General features: G+C 38.2%; 2 protein-coding genes across 3 annotated transcripts; one reads left to right on the top strand and one right to left on the bottom strand.

Annotated features, from left to right (window-relative positions):
- Positions 1-1,493: 1,493 nt before the first annotated feature.
- On the top strand, positions 1,494-9,105 carry LOC143845733 (beta-glucuronosyltransferase GlcAT14A-like). Of its 2 annotated transcripts, none has more exons than XM_077354143.1 (5): positions 1,494-1,613; positions 2,947-3,592; positions 3,839-3,914; positions 4,005-4,120; positions 8,374-9,105. In XM_077354143.1, exons 2-5 carry the CDS (start codon positions 2,995-2,997, stop codon positions 8,871-8,873), a joined length of 1,290 nt encoding a protein of 429 aa, XP_077210258.1. In that variant the 5' UTR covers positions 1,494-1,613; positions 2,947-2,994; the 3' UTR covers positions 8,874-9,105. The 2 variants fall into 2 exon arrangements, with proteins under 2 accessions (XP_077210258.1, XP_077210257.1); XM_077354142.1 differs by having other exon boundaries at positions 1,498-1,613; positions 2,837-3,592.
- A 3,891-nt stretch (positions 9,106-12,996) lies between these two features.
- Positions 12,997-17,352, bottom strand: LOC143891628 (serine/threonine/tyrosine-protein kinase HT1-like). The gene is made up of 4 exons (XM_077396159.1): positions 17,198-17,352; positions 15,743-16,901; positions 14,084-14,539; positions 12,997-13,508 (listed from the first exon to the last, which is right to left on the bottom strand). The coding sequence occupies exons 2-4, from the start codon at positions 16,499-16,501 to the stop codon at positions 13,245-13,247; spliced, it is 1,479 nt and encodes a 492-aa protein (XP_077252274.1). The 5' UTR covers positions 16,502-16,901; positions 17,198-17,352; the 3' UTR covers positions 12,997-13,244.
- Positions 17,353-22,160: the final 4,808 nt, after the last annotated feature.

Genomic DNA, 22,160 nt, shown 5'->3' with positions numbered 1-22,160 from the left:
ATGAACCGTCAACTGAGGGGGTCTACCTTACACAAATTAAAACCACAGGAGGTCTACTTGTAACTTTTTAAACATTAGGGGTTAAGTTGAATGTGTCAGACACAAGAGGGGGTCTAAGTGTATTTTTCCCTATATTTTTTTCTCACTCATAAGAAGACCAAAATGTTCTTATATGTGAAAAGGCGAAAATTACACTGCAAAACGACTAAAACCCAGGCATTAGGTGGGGCCACCATTTTGCCTCGTGTCTTGATGGAGTAGGTCCTTCGATCTCTACCTGAGCCCATGTATAGGATAGGGCCCACAATTTTACTCCTTACGGTTTGTGTTTTGATGGGGTTGGCCCCTTTTTTTATACACCCTGCATGGCATGCCCAAGAATGCGAGTATATATAGAAATAATATTCACTTATCATTGTCCGTAATTGGTATTTTGGTCTTTATAAGGTAATTTTTGCCTTTTCGCATATGAGAACATTTTGGTTTTTTATGAGTCGGAAAAAAATCTCAGAGTATTTTGGTCACAAATTGATGGAGTGACCTAATTTGCAAAATTCACTCAAAAATGTTGACCATATTTTCAAAGGGAAATGATATTTGCGCCAAGGTGTTTCGCTCCACTTGTTTGTCGTGTAGTATTTAAAGCGATACCAGAGGATATTACGGTTCTCAAAAAGCTCTTTAAATCCTTTAAATACTACACGACAAACTAGTGGAGCGCATGTTTATCGAAACACTTGGCGCATATATCATTTCCCTTTTCAAATTGTCCAACTATAAATCTTCTTGCAAATAAAAGCAAAGTACAAGACTTCTTTTGAAAAAACACCAAATTCGAATAGTTAATCCTTCGAAACAAGTCCCTCGTAACAAGAAAACCTTGTCTTTTTATGAAATTACAATGGGGTGCAACTCGGGATGGGTTGGATCAGGTTGAGGCCAACCCTAGCCCTACGCGAGGAAGCATTCCATCAACCCTAACCCTATCCAACCTGAGCCTTGAGTTTAGGATGGTCAACCCTAACCTAACCCGTCAACCCGAAATTGGTCCGGGTTGGGTCACCTTCACCTAGGGCCAATCAGAAACACACAAGAAAAAAAATATAATCCAAAGAAAATCATGATAAAATTAGACGATGGAGGTCAGGGTCAGGTTAGGTTGCCAAGGCCTCAACCCTAACCCAACCCAAGCCAAAATTGTGTAGAACCCGTCGGGTTCAGGTTGAGGCCGACGCAAGTTGCAGGGAGACAAATGTGTCTTTATCTTGGGCCGACCTTGGCTAGAAGTGTCTTCATATTGTAAAAGGGTTTTTAGTATTATAGAAGAGAGTGTAGTAATGCACGGGGAAGGACGTGAATTTCGAGATACTGAGTCAGAGAGAGGGAGAGAGAGAGTCACATGTAACATAACTGCATTTCCGAAAAGCGAGGGTCTAGAAGCAAAGCAACAGAAATATTGCACGTCACATTCTTCCTTGTTTATGTATCCAGACATGTTTTTAATTTCTTCTTATAAACAACGCCACCACCCCTTCTCATCTCTCCATTCATTTTCCTACACTTTTCTTCATCTTCTCGACCTGCGTGGAGAGACCCTTCTCTAATCTAATCAGGTTCTTCTTCCTCTGTCTTTTCAGGCTTATGCTCACTCACTCTACCTTTCTCCTACTTTTTTCGGATCTTTGAATTTGTCTTTCTCTTTCATTTCTAAGTTTGTTTTGAATCCTATTCACCCTCTCTGTGATTTCACTACTTCTATTTCTTTTTCGTGTGTGATCTGATATTTTTAACTCTGTCTACTTCTTTTTTTTTTTTTTTAATTGTCTCTTAATTTGAGATTTATTTAGATTTTGGATGTTGGTATGTGTTTATGGATTTCTGTTATTATAATTCGTATTCTATGTTGGCCATAGCATTTGTGTTTCAGAATTTTTTTCAACAATTTGCGTTTTTCTTAAGCCTTGAACTTTGAATCTTATTTGTCTGATATTCCATGGATATTATATTGTTGGATATTTTAAAAAAATAGAAGAATCATTATTTTCAAAGGGACACTTCTTTTGTGTGAAATGATATTTTCATTTGAAGGGGTTCTTTCATATCCTTTTATCTTCTATAAAAGAAGGGTTGGGTTCTCATTTTTAATATAACTTTCTCCTCTTTTCTCTTTCTCTCATATTCTCTTTCTTTGTTATAAACAGTTTGTTTATCCACCATACCAATTAGTCCCAACATATATATGTGTCTTTTAGTTCTTATGTGTAGCTTACCAAGAAAGCTGCAAGAATTTACTCGTAAATTATTCTTTCTATTGTAACAATCTGTATTATGTTCTCTGTATGTGCCTTTGCCAGATTCTTCAAAAATATTGATTTTTTTAGATTTTTTAAAAAGTTGTTTTTTTTTTTCTATTTGCTTCTATCTTTCTCAGAGTTTGTCTGCTTCAAATTTGAATGCTTTATCTTTCTCTAGAAATTCTTTTCCTTTTTCTTAAGTCTTTAATTTTGAAACAACCGATTACTCCGAAAGTTTAAGCTGCTAGAGTTAGTGTTATTTAATCATTTATACTTCCACACTCCCCTCGAGCCATTTTTAGATTAGCCTTACAACTGGCACATGTGGCCCCTCTTTCGGATTGGCTCTACATGTGGATTTTTAATATCAAGGAGTTGTTGGGTTTTGAACTATAAGCTCTGATACCATGTGAAACAACCAATTACTCCGAAAGCTTAAGCTGTTAGCGTTGGTGTTATTTGATCATTTATACTTCAACATTAATTTCTCCGAATTGCTTTATCAGAAACCCAGATTTTATTTCGCTGGACTGCTTTGACAGGTCTATCAAAAACCCGGATTTCATGTTGTTTGGCATCAACACCATACTCTGCTCGAAGTTCTCTCTTTTGAACCTAAATGTATTTCTATTGCATCTTCATATGGGTTCAGATATGAGTCGAATTAGCAGCTAAAGCTACTGAATGTGAGAGGAATTGAATGGAGATTATAAAAGCTTTTGTTCCACTACCCACCTTTAACATGGAAAAGAAATGGGTTCTTCCTCTTGTTATAAGCTCCCTCATCTGTGCTTTCCTTCTTGTTACATCCTTCAACATGGGTCTAGTTTCATCCTTACACACAATCCATTCAATTTTTTCTATCTTCCCACCGCGCTTGGCTGCAAACCAGACTGACCCAGTTTTTGTAGAAGAATCAAAAGCTTCATCACCCCCACCCGCGGGCCCCTCTATTCCTCGTCTGGCTTATCTAGTTTCCGGATCTAAGGGCGATTTAGATGGGCTTTGGAGGACTTTGCACGCACTATATCACCCTCTAAACCAATATGTTGTTCATTTGGACTTGGAATCACCAGCTGCCGAAAGATTAGAGCTTGCAGCCCATGTCGAAAAGGATCAAATCTTTGTTAAGTTTGGCAATGTGCATGTGATCACTAAAGCTAATATGGTCACTTACAGAGGGCCAACTATGGTCGCTAATACCCTTCATGCTTGTGCTGTTCTTCTCAAGAAAAACAAGGAATGGGACTGGTTTATAAATCTCAGCGCTTCTGATTATCCTCTTGTAACACAGGATGGTGAGTCCATTAGCAATCTATATGGAAATTTAATAGGCTGTTGGCCGAGAATTTTCTTTTCTAAGGCCCTGTTCGTTTAAGATTATGACAACGGATTGTGAGTGTTAAACCGATTATTGGACTCAAAATTGGGTTTAAATTTGAGTCCAATAATCGGTTTAGCACTCACAATTGGTTGCCATAAATCTTAAACGAACAGGGCCTAATTGAGTTTTCACTGTAAAATCTTATTTGATTTGTGTGCAGATATTCTGTACACTTTTTCGTCTCTGCCCAGAAATTTGAATTTCATAGAGCAAACCAGTCGCTTAGGATGGAAGGAGTAAGTCACTATTGGTTTGTTTGGATGAAGCAGTGTCGATTTCGATTCACATGATTTAGAATCTGATGATCCAATCTTGGTATTATGCAGGGGTCAAAGGGCAGAGCCATTGATTATAGATCCTGGACTTTATATGTCGACAAAGGAAGATGTTTTCTGGGTTAGACAGAAGCGAGAAGTGCCAACCGCGTTTAAGTTATTCACAGGTATGCCGTTTTTAAGCCAGTGGAATTTCAACATAGAACATTAATAACTGCATGTATGTATCTTTACAACTGGAGATAAAAGGGGAAACTGTTAGAGAAGGTCAGAGTGAAGGATGCGAATGCAAGAAATTGGGTCTCATGCCTGTCTCAAGAATATTTTTCCTTTCATCTTCCCTTCAGCAATATCTTGAGCTTTTACTAATCAGATGATACATTGTGGTTGATTTTGTGGATTGTTGCTTGGATCAGTGATGTACTTGTAATTGCTGAGGGATGAGCTATTTGATTGTGCTGAGAAGAAAGATTCCTGCAAAAGATATTAAAACAGTAACAAACTTCACAAGAGGACTTGAGTAGAATTATTCGTCAACTTTGGAGAATGTTGTAACTTGAGACCCAATAAGATATATTCTTCTAACCCGAAACTATATCACCATCTTACAATCCTACGATGAATGCTGAGGAACTAGGACAATGGACCCTCTTGAGTGTTTTAAATCTTAAACAAACTCCACCTAGAGCAAATTTCCCTCTATAGGATCAGCTGAAATGCTGAAGCAGATCTCTTGTAATCCATGTACTTGATTTGGATCATTCTAAGTGAAGGCTAGGCTTGCTTGGATATGCTGAACTCAGTTGAAGTATTAGAGACAAACCACTGATCCAATGAAATTATAAATAAATTATTCTGCAAGCAACCTGATTCCCAATCCCATCTTTATGATCATTTGAAAGTCGCAAAGATGTCATCTTCTAGGCACTAGATTTGTTTTGGATCATTATATGTTTATGAAGGCTTACTTGCACATGCTGAGCTCAGTTATATGTCATATACCCAGTGAGTCAACCTGACCTCGGTTTATGATTGATTCCATGACCATTTTATGACTGAAGTACCTAAAGGAAAACTTCAGGTGAATGATCTTCGGCATATACAGGTCATTCCTAGAATCTAAGTCGCGTAGATTCTCAGAGCTTATTTGATCTGTCTAGAATCTAGATCTTGTTACTTTGTGCTATCTCACTAACATCAATTATTTTTTACTTGAGTTGAATATCAATTGCTTGATTCATTTCATCCTCTTCGTTGACTTCATTGCACTTTTCAAACTATATGTGGCCTAATATTCAGCCCCATCAGATGGCCTAACCTCCCTTTTCCAAAATTGTAAGCCAATATTTTCTACTCAACAATGGCATGACACAGCAGTTAATATATCAATACATCATCTGCTTGTGTTGACCCTGGCCTTAATGGGGTATGAGATTGCCACTTGATGGCTTGGTTCCTCTCCATGGGTTACTTTCATATGGTGGAAAAGACTGAAAGAAGCCAACTTTCCCTATTAAGTGTTAATGTTGGGTATCCTGTCTCCACTTGTAGTGAAATTGTGTCTTTGGGCACTTACTCTCTTTACTTTAATTTTCTATACAAGAAAGTTACTGAGGAATTGGTGTTCCAAAATCAAGGAAAATTTGTAGAGGTGTGTCAAATTCTTGGTGGGATCCTCATTGCTAATGAATGCCTTAATTCTAGCAAGAGGGATGGAATCCAGCGGTCATTTGTGAAGTGGACAATGAGAAAGCTTATGATATCGTGATTTGGGAATTGTTCATTATCATTTGTGAGGTTAGGGTTTGGGCAAAGGTGGAGGAAGTGGATTATGGGCTGCATCTCCTCTCTCTATTTCTCTATCTTTATAAACAGGGAAGTAATAAGTTTTTTTTTTAAAACCTCAACGGAGCTAAGACAGGGGAACACGATTTTCTCCTTCATTTTTATCTTAGTGGGCAAGGCTATAAGAAGGCTCTTTCAGAATGCGGAAGTGGTGGATCACTTTGAAGGTTTCTCCGTGGTTTCAATAATCTTGAATCTTCAATTTGCGGATGACACTTTGATTATTTGTGAGGCTTCTTGTGCTGCAATTTGAGAGGTACTCTTGTCAACTAACCAACTTCTCCAGAAGCTTAACCTAAAAAAAGCTTAAGCTGTTGGAAAAAGGCATTATTTATCTTTTATACTTTAACACTCCCCCGCACGTGTGGCCCACTAGGCAAACACATTGCACATGTGGTCCTACTTTGAGCCGACCATCGCATGTGGATTTTTGCTATCCGGGAGGTTTGAACTTGAGACCATTGGCTCTGATACCATGTCAACTAACCAACTTCTCCAGAAGCTTAAGCTAAAAAAAGCTTAAGCTGTTGGAGAAAGGCATTATTTATCTTTTATACTTTAACAACTCTTCGGTTATTTGAAGAGATGTCAGGATTGAAGGTGAATGGGTTCGTTTCGGGTATCAATGTGAATGATGATAGACTGAGAGATCTTATTAATAGGTTGTCAGAGCCATTTGGAGCTACATTCTTTATTACTTTGATTTTTCATGTGTTTTCCCATCCTCTTTCCTATCACTCTTGAAGAGTTGGAATTGTAGGCACCTTGTTAAGGAAGGAAGCCTTTTAAGGAATATCACTCCATTTTCTGTTATTTGGGGCCTTTGATTGAAAATGAATTGTAAAACATTCGACAACAAAGAAATATTAGTCCTTGGGATTGCTAGATAAATCAAGTGGCCGATCCTCGTTTGGGCCTGTGGTAGAAAGGAGTTTAGATTGCATTCAACCATTTATTTGGTTTGAAATTAGATGGTTATTATCAATGATAAAGTGTGACAGGATAAGATGAATAAGTTGTACCCCAAGTGGAAACCTCCCCTTCCCAAACGCATTCAAGCTCTGGGAAGATTCTTGCCCCCACGGGTATAGATGGAGTCATTACACATCATATGGAGGAGGTGGTGCTCTCTTTTTGTGGACTGATTGGGAGATCTGATTCTAATGAGACAGTGGTTCATGCCATCCTCACAGGTCTTACACCTGTTTCATCTCACCATGGTAGTTTTTCGATGATGAGAAGATGATTCGGCTAGAGTGATTTTGTGGAACGAAGGTAACATAATGCTTTACCAACATCATCAACATTCCAGAGATAGATTTCTTTCTAGTTCATAATTTATCTTTAGAGAAGCTTTGCACCTTCAACTGTATTTTGCAAATATGAACCAAATTCATTAGAAGTATATTACCAATTTATTCACAAGAAAATACTCGTACGGATTCATCTTTCTTTCCTAGTATCCTTTTAAATTTGTTGATATCCTTCTAAGTACTAATTGAGTAGGAGTTGACGTCATCCCTCTCATTGATGAGAATCAACTTTATTTTCTCAGCCTGTTAAGGGTTCTTCGTGCAAGCACCTGTATGAATCATATAAGTATCCAAACTAAGAACACATGTTATGTCAAAAATATAATTTTAGAATTTGTGCTTTGTACATGCATGTTTCCTAAATTTGTTCCCTTCATCAGTTGGAATCTCAAAACATTACCACTGCTCCATGGGGTCTTGCTCCTATTATAACCTAGCATGTCTGGAGTATGTTTTTGCGACTCTGTTGCCTATGCAGAAGTGTTTGTTATTGCCTACAATTCCTTGTGTGAATTTTCATTTAAGTATTAGCTTCAAGATTGTCTATAACCATGTCATTGCCTCTATAATAACCATATCACATATTCATATGCATAGAGAATTAAAGCAAAACACTTTGCTCACCTTTAGGACAACCGTACACTGAAAGAGGACAAATTTCTATGTCACACTCAGGAACCGGGTTTTGAACTGAAAGAGCTTTTCAGGAAACATAATTGTTCCCCCTACATATGTTAAGTTCTGGATGCAGTATTTTCATGCAAAAGGAAAAGCAGCCAAGTGAGTCAAGTTCACTAATGTCATACGAATTCGAACCAGGTGCAGGTCAAAACGCGGCCAAAGCAAATCCTAGTGACTTGGCACAGTACAGTCAAATACTCGGTTGTGGTCATAACTTTAGAGAGTCATAGGAGTTTTGATTGACTTTGTAGGGCAAAACACGGACTAGGACAAGAAAGCGACCGAGTTTTGAAACTATGGTTGGAAGACGCTTATCAGATCCTTTGGAGTTCATCCATCCCTACTTCCCCTTGAAATCTGACTCAACAAGTGCTGAAAATCCAAAACAAATAGGGCGTAAGGGATTTAGCTTCATCAAATGTAACCTGGTTGCCATGACACTTTTCACGATTTTCACCCTTCGCTTAACTGCCATAAGTTAAAATCACTATATCTAAATGTGATTCCAGTGCCTTGTAGAGGGTAATTTCACCATTTACAAAACTCTCAGAGATGATTTAGTTTAGTGAATTATGATGCAGGTTCTGCGTGGATGTGTTTATCACGAGCATTCGTGGAGTACTGCGTGTGGGGTTGGGATAACCTCCCTAGGACACTCCTAATGTATTACACCAACTTCATATCCTCTCCAGAAGGCTACTTCCAAACAGTCATTTGTAATGTGCCAGAATTTGCATCCACTGCTGTCAACCACGACCTACACTACATTGCGTGGGATGTGCCACCTAAGCAGCATCCCCACACCCTCACCCTTAATGACATGACCAAGATGATAGGCAGCAATGTGCCCTTTGCCCGCAAGTTCAAACGCGATGATGCTGTCTTGGACAAGATTGATAATGAACTCCTTGGCCGAAAAAATGGGAGTTTTACACCTGGAGGGTGGTGCTCCGGCGACCCCTTATGTTCGAATGTTGGGGATTCAACTCTCCTCAAGCCCGGTCCTGGAGCTCAGAAACTTGCAAAGCTGATGGATGTGATTGTCAGGTCGAGTAAGTTCACCGAAAACCAGTGTAAATAAGATAATGACTGTCCTTCTACTGAAAAATTCCATTTTGTAGGCCAATTCATTGATTTTTTTATTTTTTTTGAAAGGTAAGGCAATTTATTGAAAATCTAACATCAGTAATTCATCAACAATCTCAACCTTTGCAACCCTTTGAAATTCTACACACTGAGGCATGAAAGTTCAGCTCTATGCATGTAATTTCTTAAAAAATTGAAGTATGAAAGTTGCACCGGGATCTGGAAAGTGGGGCTCTCTAGCAAATAGATGTACACATAATATCATTTTGTTTAAATAGTATTCAATCCAAATAGGATCGAATGAATAGCTTTGGAACTTGTTACGAGATCACCAAACAGGATAACAAAATTCAGTCCAAATTACGAGCCCAGTGACCAAGTTCAGTCTAAAATTCCATCAATGAAAAAATATTTACTTGTTGAATGTGGATAATTGCCTACTTTTAGCTGGTCATCAAGCTGGAAAAGTTCCCTTTTTGGTCCAAATTGGTTCATCCACGATTCAAATTGGGATGAAATCTGATGATATAAATGAACTATTGACTATAAGAAACAACAAATTTATGCAAAATTCAAAAAAATGAAAAAAAATAGAAAACACGAGAGATATAGAGGGCAACGGTAAGGTTTCTCCATTGTGACCTGGTGGTCATGGGTTCGATTGACGGAAAATATGAAGAAAAACATATATCAAAACTTACGTGCAAGGTTTAAAATTTCGGTTTCGGTAACCGTTTCGGACCCCACCAAAAACCGAAATTTCGGTCCAAAATTTGGTAATTTGGTTCCAAATTCCGGACCCAAATTCCGAAATTTTGCAACACTTTTTTTTTAAAATAAATAATGTCATTAAACCGAAATTTCGGTCTGAAATATGGTAAAGGGCCAAAAATGGAATTTCGGAAAATTCTGGTTTCAGTCCCCACCGGTATCCGAAATTTCGGATTTCGGTCAAAATTTTAAACCATGCTTACGGGCAGTATTTTTTTTTTTTTTGGAAATGGACTTACCAGCAGTATTTTTACATACTTACAAGCAGTATTTAGATGATCCAATTAGAATTTCAATATTAAATGTCCTCTAGATTACGGTTATTTTTAGGTTTGACTGCATACGTAAAGAACAATCTGGCTTGCAGAGAATCATAGGGTTCATTCGGCTTCTCTTAATAGCATAGTTTTAAAATCCCCCTGCATCATTGTGGACTCCACCGAGTCGACTCATTTTTCCCTTGGCTGCATTTCACGTTTTGTCCCACAAAGTCAATAGAAACTCCTTTGAGTCTCTTGAGTTATGAACACGTCAACCAAGTACCCAGCCACATCAAAATTGCATTCTTGGCCGCAATGAGTTGACAGGGATTTTTCTTCGGCTGAGTTCCATGGCGCAAACACGTTTTCTCATTTTTTCGATCAAACATAGGAAATAATGTCTTCTTATCATTTTTCTTACTCTTCTTTACAGAATCATTTTAAGATTGAGAAAGCGCACCAAAGGCTTGTTCATTTGTTGGTTTTACACTATCATTTTCGAGAAATTAATTGTTTTACACTTGGATACTACAGAGGGAATGGCAACGAGGGGAAATTCAAATTGGTCGACAATTTCAAATTTCACTAAGAAAAATGAAGTACAAGTACATACATACATAATCAGTTTTGAACTCAAAATCAATTCTCAAAATCCAAAATGAACAGACCCTTTGTAGACTATTTGCACTTGTACTTCTAGGACTCCACTGGATCTAAAATTATCCTTTTTAGTCTTATATATTTAGAAATTTCGACGAGTAGCTTCCAAATCGCCACTGTGAAGAGTTTAATCTCTAACATTGCATGAGTTTCATATTGTAACAACCTGTTCAAAGATGATGATCTGATCCATGGTGGGCATCCTAATGGATGGATGGTCAGGATAACCCCAACACCTGTACGGAGATTGGAAACAAACACGTTTGCCTTACAGGAACATCTTTAGTTACAAAGCTGAGAAGCAATTTAGACAACATGGCAGAAATTTTTTTCTTGCGAAAATTTTTCGCTTCCATGGCTTAGAGGAAAATAATATAATTATAATTTATTTGGTGAGGGAATAATTCAAAAAATAATGCAATCGCCAAACCTTTTTTTTTAAAAAAAAAATAAAATTTATGAATGGCAATCAATTTATTAAGGCTCCGTTTCTTTCAATGTAAAATGAGCATTAAACAAGTTTTGCACTCATTTTTAAGTAGAAAAAAGGGCATAAATTTGTTTTATGCCCATTTTACTTTGAGGCTCTGTTCACTTGCGTTTCCAGGAAAGCACATCCCTGGAAAACAGCCTCTTTTTTCCTTGACAAGACATTGACAAAACAGAATTCTAGTGTTCACTTGCTTTCCCGGGAAAATAGAATTACACATGTGGAATTTCTACAATAAGTCAAAAAGTGACATGGAAAAGCCCATCCCCCCCCCCCCTAGGGATTTCATTTCCTACCAAAAACACTCGGATTTCGCTTCCCGGAAAAACTAGTGCAAAAAGAAGGGCAAGTAGTTTCCCTGGAAACCTTTTTCCTGCGCAAGTGAACAGTCCAGAAACAGTCCAGGGAAACCTTTTCCTGCACAGATTCCCTGGATTTCTTTTCCTAATGCCACATCAGATTCTCGAGAAACATTTTCTTTTCCTTTCCCGGGAAAACAAGTGAACAGAGCCTGAAAGAAACAGAGCCTAAAGAAAATAAATGACTACGGAGGTCAAGTATATCCAAACAAAAAGAAAAAAACTATAAAAGATCAAGGAGGAAAAACAAGGCCGGCCTGCCAACTCCATCCCCCAATCCTTTCAAAAAATGTTCAAAAACCCATTACACACACACACACTAAAACAAAAGGTTACTTGAACCATCAGAGTTCAAGTTTTATTTACAGGAACTTCAATTTATAATGAAACCCCTAGATTTTTTTTTTGAATGATATCTCTCTAAATAAGCCATGAACATATCATTTCCCTCTAAAACATGTAAATGCATAATTTTTCTTTAGGAATAAAATTTCCACAAGCAATATTTTGGGGAATGATATTTTCCCCACCTCTAACGGGGAAAAATTCTCCCCCTATAACGTTATTGAAGTTTCCAAAGAAACCATTCTCGCAGAAACCGTTAAAGGCGTGGGGGGGGGGAGGATTTTATCCGTTTTGTGGGGGGCTGTCATTACCCAATATTTTTCCTTCAATCCAAAAAAATCATTAGCTGGCTCCCATCCTCCCATCTTAGGAAACTGATGGGACCCACTAATGTTTATCAATGGTCATGAATCATGATCCCTCCAATGTCCCCTGCAAGTACCACCTGTTCAGTGATACATACATACACCAGCTATTCCAGCCCCCCAACTCCCACTTCTCCAATAAACATCGATCGTAGCTTGAGCTCTAGCTTTCTCACTATCAAATCAGTGATACATACATACACCAGCTATTCCTCCAATATCCCAGCCTCGTTTTAGTAAAGTGATCTTGACATCTAGGTCCATTTGGGCTACCATTATCAAAAAAAGAAAAAAGAAAAAAGAAAAACGAGGAAATCTTTAGTAAAGTGATCAATGAACTACACAAAATTATTCTTAAGTTGCCCCAACTAAGTTTCGCTAAAAGCCTAAAACCCTCCTCTCTATGCCAGCTACTGACCCTTATCATCTCTCTGTTCTAACAATCCCAGCAACCCTAAATTCTAAAACTTGAAACAACATACAAAACTATAAAATTTCTAACCAAGTAACCCAACAGAACTGGTTCTATTTCTAACAGGGAACAAAAAACAATGCTCACTGTTTGACTGGCCACAAAACAATCACCAGCACCAAAACCACTTTGTAACCTACATTTTTTTTTAACTCCAACCACTTTCTAACCTACTAAACACAAACATAAAGACAGTTCTCTACCATCATAACCTTGTCACCAACAACAATCCCGTCCTTGACGGGTCTTCTCAGCATGCCAAAAATAGCCTAACGGCAACTGACGAATTCTACAACTAAACATTGCCCAAAGTTCCATCACCTAGGTATAAACTCAGTGGCCATTGGTGTCCCTGAAACATTGACATCCTTCCTAGCAGTTAAAAGACTTGATCACTCAGTGTCAAAATCTCCACACCATTGATTTAAAGTGATCCAAAACATTCCATTTGCTAGAGCAAATGACAAAACCTCAACCAATCTAACACCACAAGATTCTCCCCCTAAACCACCACAATGAGCCCTATCCTCGTCTTTTCTGTCTCACTCACGCTTACAAAAGTATAATTGCAAAAGCTTGGAAATGAACATTTTAATAACATATTAAACTGGTGAAACTACAAAGGCAACAAAAGAAAGGATGAGTTATAACAGTTTACGTGACGAACTATCAGGATTCATGTGGCTAAGCTTCTGAATCCAATGAACTAGACGTTTCTTGTGATCCTGGCAGGTTGAGTTTGGAACCAAGTTCAGCGTACCATCATGAGAAAGTGAAGATTTGAATTGTTCTAACACCTTCACAATCTGCCAAAATTCGGGCCTCTTCTCCGGAAGCAATGCCCAGCATTGCTCAATCAAAGCTCGCAGGGCAGCCGGACAGTCAGCAGGTATAACTGGCCTCAAATTCTGAAAAGCCCAAATTTCTTCTTGTCAGAAAAGGCCAGAGTATCTTAAAAAAATTGAGTAAAATGCCTACTAGAAAAGTGGACATTTTCAGAAAGTCTTTCTTGATGCGGTGAGGAAAATCAATTTCCATAAGGAAAATTGGTAATTTTGGTTACTTTCATGAAATTGTACATTCTTGTGGTGCATAATTTATTGCGGAGGCATCCTTATATTGGCAGTTTGATCACTTCCAGCACAATCAGCGTAAAGATCAATACTTCTAAGTTCCAAGTGTCATACCTATGAAGTTGCACCAGTGGGGAGATTTGATTGCATTATTAAGAAAAAGAAATGTGCTCCAGGTCCAATAGTTTAAAGAAAAACAGCTAATGTCACATCTCACCTAGCTCATTGTGTAATTCTACAATTCTTATAGTAGTCTTGTCTTTGCAAAACAGTAATTTCCGGTCATATGTAAAAGAGGGAGGACCTCATCCCAGTTCTTGAGGAGAGGAAATCAAATATGTAAAAAGAATTTTAGAAGTTCAGCAGGAAAGAGAGGAAAAGAGTTGAGTATTTTTAATATAGAAAAATACCTTATTCACTACAGCAAAAGCCGCCTGAATGGGTGTCATTTCCTCATAGGGAATTGTTCCAGTGACCATCTCCCATAGGACGAGTCCAAAGCTGTGCACATCGACCTTTCGGCCGTAGGGCTTATGCTTGATCATCTCAGGTGCCATCCACCGAAAGGTCCCTGGGTCCTCAGCCAGAGAATCACAATATGCCTCCTCACATGCTATTCCAAAATCAGCAACCTTCGAGCAAAAGTTTTCATCAAATAGGATATTCTCAGGTTTAAGGTCGCGATGAATTACCCCTTGCGAGTGAACATACTCCATTCCTCGAGCAATATCTAGAGCAATTGGGATAAGTTTCTCTAGGGGAAGAGATTTCCGCTCAAGTTTGTGTAGAAATGCCCTCAATGAACCTCCCGAAAGATATTCGGTTATGATACAAAAGACTGGTGGTTTCCTACATGCTGCTACCAACTGCATCAGACCAGAGACATCCATGAGAAGGGAAAGTAACATCATGAATTATACACAAGGTTTTAAATTTCGGTTTTGGTTTCGATTTCGGTTGCCATGGAAACGGAAACATTTCGGTTTCATTGGAAATCCTGTAAAATGAAGGAAACGTATGAAAACATATGCAAGTAATAGAGTTTAAAGATGAAACTTCAGGAAAGGCTAGAATAAGCACAAATGCACACTTAGATATCATTATATAAGCAAGAACCCATAATGGTTTAAAAATATCAAACACCTAATGACATGCACTGTCGCGCATGTCAAACAATTTAGTACCCGACAAGAAACATCATGAATTATACACAAGGTTTTAAATTTCGGTTTTGGTTTCGATTTCTATCGCCATGGAAACGGAAACATTGCGGTTTCAGTGGAAATCCTGTAAAATGAAGGAAACGTATGAAAACATATGCAAGTGATAGAGTTTAAAGATGAAACTACACGAAAGGCTAGGATAAGCATAAATGTGCACTTAGAAATCATTATATAAGCAAGAACCCATAATGGTTTAAAAACATCAAACACCTAATGACATGCACTGTCACACATGTCAAACAATTTAGTACCTGCCAAATTTCACAGGTAATTCATATAAATATTTATAAATAATGCATGTGCCACATTTTGCATTCATTTCGTATAATTATAATTATATAATACATAATAATATAGTATACGACTATTACACTTACGATTTGGTTTATGCATTTTGATCATTTCGGTTTCAGTGGGGATGGAAACGGAAGCATTTCGGTCATTTTGAGTTGGTTTCGATGGAAATTTAAAACCATGCTTATACATTATAAAATTGTAAACTAATGAATGCCCATATCTTCTAGGAAGCTGTTTCCAGTTGGTGTATGGTAATTAATCTAAAAGGTCACCTTGTTGAGAAATTAGTGATTCGTTTGGCAATAGAGACTAGAGTGTAGAGACATCAAATCTAAGAACATATGGGATCAAATGAAAATCTACAAACAACTGAACATAACAATCCCAAAGCATCCTTCTTGAATGGTTAAAGGAACTGTTAGACTTATTGAAGAGACAATTTTATAACACTATGAATTCAGGTTCATGAAGTCACATATAAATTATATAATAACTCGGAACCTTCCTCAATAATGGCCAAGTAAGAGGGTTTGTGGGAAGAGTCATTACCTTAATCACATTTTGATTATGGAGATGAGACAGAAGAGTGAATTCTCTTGTGAACTGCTTCTCCAGTCGGGCCGCCATGGCTCCATTTTCGTCATCATCTGGTACCGTAATCATTTTGACTGCAACAGGCTGATCTTTATAAATCCCATGGTAAAGCCTACTGTGTGCTCCTGAGGCAAACTTAAGCCCAAGTAACAACTTGGAAAGATCAACCGTCCACTCCTCTGCAGTATCTACGGCCGAAACCCTTCCCCCTCCATAGTCGAAGTATTTTGCCCACGAGGACTCCTTTCTAATCTTTGATCTCTCTGGGATTTTCATCGATGCAAAGGTCCTAGCAGTATCAGATGTCTGAGAATTATGGGCATCTCTAGAAAACAATTTGCCAATAATTCCCTTATCAGATTCTTTTCTTCTACGACTTGGGGTGGAAAATCTTTTCCTATCAATCCTAGCTTCCTTGAATGTCTCAGAAAGAACAGTTTCGGGAATTGGGGATACTGATCTCTGCCTAGAGGCTGGATATTGAGGGTTCAAATCAGGAAATGATACAGATTTATCAGGAACCACGTTAGTTTGAACGCTCTCAGAATGCTGGCCACTAGGCCCAGACCTCACAGTCTTCACGTTCAAGCGAGGATCCCAGTCAGATTGCAGAGATAATGGCAAAGATGACAACAATCTAGACGAATCCAATCGATAACAAACAGTATGTGAGAATTTCACCCTTCTTACCCAAGAATTGTACTGTTCCTCCATTATCAAAAACCCAGAACAGCTAAACAAACAAAGAATAGTCCTCAGAATATCCAATCAGAATAAAACTCCATTCTCAAATCCCTTCATATAACTCATAAAAGTAGAAAAACAGAAGTAATAAGACATTTGGAACTTCAATTCCATCCCCATCAAATCAATTAAGCCCTGATCCCAACTCTCTACCATAACATCAATATCTCAAATACTTTGTTTTTTCTTATTCTTATTCTTAGAATTAGGGTTTGAAACTCAGATCACAACCCTCGTTCAACACAGACTAACAGAAACATTAATCTTTAAAAAAACTTTATTTCTATCTTAGAAGGCCCCTTCAAACCCTAATTTCACCTCCACCAGGAAACTAATCCCCAAACCGTACCTTCACCAAGCTGTCAAAACCCTAGAAATCCACAAAGAAAATTATAATAAAAATCAAATAAAAATGACAAATCAGATTCAACTCATAAAACAATCAAAAGTAAGCAAGATGATGATGACAACTCCATTAAACAGATAGAAAAAAAAAATATTCAAATCATTACAGCAAAAAAACTAAAACTAAAAGCAAGACTCGAAAAAACAGAGGCTAACCCTAAAAAACCAACAGATCTAAAAATAGAAAAAGAAATAAATACATTCACGACATCTAGACCGTATTCAATAAACTGAAATACGTATCTAATCGTAGATATATACCTGCATTCTTCGTATTCTTCTTCCTGTGATTCAGAAAAAGATCTCGATTTGGTACGGATTAGGGTTTTTTTTCTTCTAAGGCCGTATCTGATACGTATATTTTAAATGGGTTGAATTGTGCGTAGATTCCATGGGGGGGGCGTTTCTGCGTTTTTACTTTGTGGGGGTGGGGTGGGCCCCAGATCAGAAAAAGTCAGAATTTGCAAAAGAAGAGAATGGAGGTGTCGTTATCAAAGATGCCGTACGGATCTTTTTCTGTCTGGCTGGCGTGGCGAAGAATATTTGGTTTTCCTTGCATGTACGGTCCGTGTTCTAATACGGAAGGAAAAGTCTCTTCTTTCCTTCGTGCCGTTCCGTTTCGGGTTTTGGATATATCATGTATGGCATGGTTTTAAATTTCGATTTTGGTAAAATTTCGGTCCTAGCTGAAACAATGTTTTTAAATTTCGACCGAAATCCGGGTGGAGACCGACACCGTAATGTCACTTTTCCGAAACGGTATTTTATTTCGGCCCAAATTTCAACCAAAAAACCTGTTTTTTTTAAAAAAAATATTTGACCGAAATTTCAGTAATTTCGGCCGAAATTTAATATTGAATAAAATGGGTGCCTTTTTTTTGTACCGAATTTCGACCGAAATTTCATGGGTCCGAAATTTAATATTGAATAAAATGGGTGCCTTTTTTTTGTACCGAATTTCGACCGAAATTGCATGGGTCCGAAACCGGTATAGAAACTGAAATTTTAAACCATGGCTAAAACCAAAATTTTGTCTGAAATCCCGAACTTGGCTGAAATCCGAAATTTCAGCCGAAATTTAAAACCACAACCATGCACGGTTTTAAATTTCTATTTCAATAAAATTTCGGTGTGGCCTAAACCGAAATTTTGAGTAAATTTCAGTCTTGATTTTCGGTTTCTGTACGTTTTGGTTTCGGACTTGTCCGAAATCCAAAATTTCGCATTTCGGCCGGAATTTAAAACCATGATCTACGGTGCATAAAAAAAAGGCCGTTCCCTTTTGGGTTTTGGATCTACTATGCATCAAAAAGGAAGAAAATTCATGTAGAAATTGGAAAGGGCAAATGTGGGTACTTGCAAAAATGTGGGTACTATTTTGTGAAACAACCCATTACTCCAAAAAGCTTAATTGGTGTTATACTTCAACACTTCCCCCTCAAGTGCGGCCCCTAGTTTTTGCGTTGGCTACACATGTGGTACATGCCGTACACGTATGGAGGCAATAGTTCATTCTAATACCATGTAAAACAACAATTTACTCCAAAAGCTTAAGTTGTTAGAGTTGGTGTTATTTAATCATGTATATCTCTAACACTCTTCCTCTCATTCCATTGGTGGGAACACATGAAAACGAGCAATAGTAAAATACAACTTGGGTCCTACAAGGGGAGCATGGAGCATGCATGTGAAATCTAGATCGTTGATCTTATAAAACATCATGAATAGATCCACTCATGAGTAGATCCACGCGGTATCGGTCCCATCCTAAATAGACATTCCATGCATAACATTAAGGAATTACAAAAATTAATGGTTTGGATTTTCTTGTTGGGACTCTAGATGAAGCTCAATGAATCAAGAACCTAAGATCATAATATCAGTGTGTTCTGATTGACATTTGGACAAACTTAGGTTTGTCGTTCATAACAACGGACCTGATCACATACGAGACATGAGTATGGCCCAATTAGTATCTTTTAAGGAAGGAGCGTACAATGACTTTCTTTTAACCAATGACTGTAAACAGTGTAAGAGCTCGACTAAGTAGCGGTGCAAGGTCAACCTGAACTCGATATCAGCTCAGGTGTTAGGAAAAGCTAGCATGATTTAATTTCAAATTGGGTTAGGGTTGAGGCCTTGGGCAACTGGACCAGATCCTAACCGGAACCTAACCCTTTCCTCTAATTTAATTGTGATTTTCAAAATCTTGCACGTGCCAACTTGAACCCAACCCAACTCGACCCGACCCGTTTGGAAAACAAAGGTTAGACAGGTTATGATGAGGTTGAGAGATTTAGAGGAGGCTTGGGTTAGGGTTGATTTTCTTCCACCAAGGCTCATGTTAGGTTGGGTTAGGGTTGAGGGAATGCAACCTAGGGTTGGCCACAAACCGGCCCGAGTTGCACCCCAATAGCTAAGAATCAAGAGAGTTACGTTGCGTTAGGGTTGAGGAAATACTGTGTCGGGTTGGGCTAGGGTTGGCTTCAACCGGCCCAATGGGGCCCGAGTTGCACCCCTACAACTAAGGGTCACTAGGGGACCCACGTATTATTGCTCCCAAGCCAAATTAGATGGGGTACAAAAATCAATGGTTCCGCTTTTTATAGTGGAAAATAGAATAGTTGGACTGTCGCAGAGTCCAGTGCATATGGTGACGCTAAGAATGTTGCATAAAACAGGTAACATGCGAGGCATGTGAAACTTGGGACATTCTATTATGAGATATGACATAATAAAAGGGGCCTTCACGTAGTGCCCCCTTTAAAGTACCTTAAACTACCTTCTACACCCGTGAAATTTCTCCACACTGCCTTCTTTACTAACCTAGTTTCATTTATTTTTTTCGGATTCCCACTCAATTATAAATCTTGTCAAGTTCTCCATCTCAGCCCTCTTGGTATTGGCATATAGACCAAAGTAGAGATATGATTGTCATTTTATAAGATATATGGGTTTTTTTGGCGAACAAATAATAATAGTGATGTATAATAGTATAAGTGATGCAATAGAGAGTACTGTTAGGGGCATCTTGACACAGGCATGTCTTCGTGGCATCTCTCATATGTTTATAGTACGTTTTTTTTTATGGGAAATGTTATCAGCACTACTGTATTTTGATGAGGGCACTCCTCACTTTATTCGAAGTACGGTATGGCCCGCACCATAGGATGATCCAAACCGTCCATTAGATGGGCCACAGACTAAATAGGTCGTGCCCCAAAAATCATTTCCATAGCTTGATTCTAACCCTCCGATCAGAATGTTAGAGGGTTGATCCTAACCCTCTATAGATCAGAGTGTTAGGATCGAGCTATGGAAATAATTTTTGGGGCACGTCCTATTTAGGTTGTGTTCCATCTAATGGACGGTTTGGATCATCCTATGGTGCGGGCCATACCGTACTTTGAATAAAGTGAGGAGTGCCCTCATCAAAATACAGTAGTGCTGATAACATTTCCCTTTTTTATTCAGACTCACATATTAGTAGTTGTGGTGATTCCGTGGATCCACTTCATCGGATCCAGCCTTGGTCACTATCAATTTGAAGCCTTTATCGGTCCAATCGTCTTTCAGAGTGCTTTTCAGGTCTTACTTTTGAGTTTGGGTCACGATGATCCACGGGAGTGCCCTAGGTCTTACTTATGTTATGCATATTTAGGGAGGGCTTAGGATTAGAGAAAGGGAGAGGAAAGAAACTAGATAGAAGGAGAAGAATTGTCATCGAAACTAGAAGCTAGAAATGAAATGATGTTTCGAGTTTTTAATATGGTTTTTAATGTTACGAAAATTGTTGAAGCAAGCGGTTGAAAACAATGGATTTTAACCAAGAAAATAGTACAAAACTATAAAATTATACTGACTTGAATGAAGGATGAATTATAAAAGATCTTGATTGTGATATTGTCGTACGTCTTTGAACGCCCACCTTAAAGTGTTATTCGGCCCAACTCCAGTGCAAGGATCACATGGCCAAACCACCTCCAGAAACAGCAGGAGAATGGATTGTTGTAATGCACCACTCAACAATCCTATAAGGCAAGCTTTCTATTTAATACTTTCTATTTTTCTTGAGGCTCTTGAGTAGTCTCCTTTTTATGCCCTTGGATGCTAGAATGAGGGCTCTATTTATAGAGTCCAAATAGCAACACAAAGGTCTCATTGGAAAACCAAGGGACTCATTGAAGAGATACACCTATTTAATGTGACAATTAATGGATTCATAGAATTCTAGATGACTCTTCGTAAATTCAAAGTCTACCACGAGTCATACATGAATCTCTAATTAATCCCAAGAGTAATCACTAATGGGGGTACTCAAAACCAAGAGTCACCATTAATGACTAATCCAAAGGTTCATGAAATGTGAACAGTTGCTCACAAAGAATCAAAGCTTTCATGAACCTATTAATGTGAGCCATTAAATAGATTCATTGCTACAACTCATTCACTTATCCATGACTTTCGGAGTTTCAATGAATATGAAAATATTGTTAATACAACAATGAAATATAAGGGTATTTTTGTATATTGTTACCCTCCATTTGGATCCATGACTCCTTTGGATTTTGGGGCTACAAAGGGGATCTGAAATGATTTCGGATCTTAGGATATGGATCCTATGGGCACAATCGGATCCAGCAGCTATGCCCAAAATTATGTCCATAGGAGAAACTGTTCAACACGGTTATAAAGGGAGAGTCTCCACTTGAATCGAAAACAGAAACCAAAGCCATTGCTGATTTGAAAATACGGTCACCAAACTGTACCGTCTATCCTGCCTCTTTTCTTTGTAAGTCCAATTTTCATTTCCTTCATTGTCATTTAAGCTCCTTTGCTGCATAAGATCAAATGATTTGTCATTGGATCCCTTAGGCCCTGTTTGTTTTGGATTTTGACTTCCGACTGTAAGTCCAAAACTGATTATTGGACTCACAATCGGTTCTAAAAACATGAAAAAAATTAGGGTCCTAAAAAAAATTGGTTCCTAGCTGTATAGGTTTAGTACTTTATATCGGGCAACCATTATAAAAAAGGCTTTCCGCTACGTCTGAGTCACGATCTAAAATAATTTCGGACCTTATGATATGAATCCAATAGACATGGTTGGATCCAGCTGTTGTGCCCAAATCCTGGTCATATATATTTGGATGGTTTGAATCCAATGGAGCGTCTGGGTCCATAGACACCTCTTATGCAAAAGTAGTGATTTTGGTGGTATATA

This window comes from Tasmannia lanceolata, unplaced genomic scaffold, assembly GCF_043159265.1.
Source record: "Tasmannia lanceolata isolate RefF3 unplaced genomic scaffold, GAP_Taslan_0.1 ptg000015l, whole genome shotgun sequence".
Lineage (NCBI taxonomy): Eukaryota > Viridiplantae > Streptophyta > Magnoliopsida > Canellales > Winteraceae > Tasmannia > Tasmannia lanceolata.
This window is presented reverse-complemented; position numbering and strand designations above follow the sequence as displayed.

What these genes read in the sequence shown, in the direction of transcription:
- LOC143845733 (XM_077354143.1), top strand. Translation starts at nt 2,995, where the DNA reads ATGGAGATTATAAAAGCTTTTGTTCCACTACCCACCTTTAACATGGAA. An exon ending in TCCTCTTGTAACACAGGATG is followed by an intron (nt 3,593 to 3,838) that starts GTGAGTCCATTA and finishes ATTTGTGTGCAG; the next exon opens with ATATTCTGTACACTTTTTCG. An exon ending in CGCGTTTAAGTTATTCACAG is followed by an intron (nt 4,121 to 8,373) that starts GTATGCCGTTTT and finishes ATTATGATGCAG; the next exon opens with GTTCTGCGTGGATGTGTTTA.
- LOC143891628 (XM_077396159.1), bottom strand. Translation starts at nt 16,501, where the DNA reads ATGGAGGAACAGTACAATTCTTGGGTAAGAAGGGTGAAATTCTCACAT. An exon ending in ATAATCAAAATGTGATTAAG is followed by an intron (nt 14,540 to 15,742) that starts GTAATGACTCTT and finishes GGTCTGATGCAG; the next exon opens with TTGGTAGCAGCATGTAGGAA. An exon ending in CTTTTGCTGTAGTGAATAAG is followed by an intron (nt 13,509 to 14,083) that starts GTATTTTTCTAT and finishes TGGGCTTTTCAG; the next exon opens with AATTTGAGGCCAGTTATACC.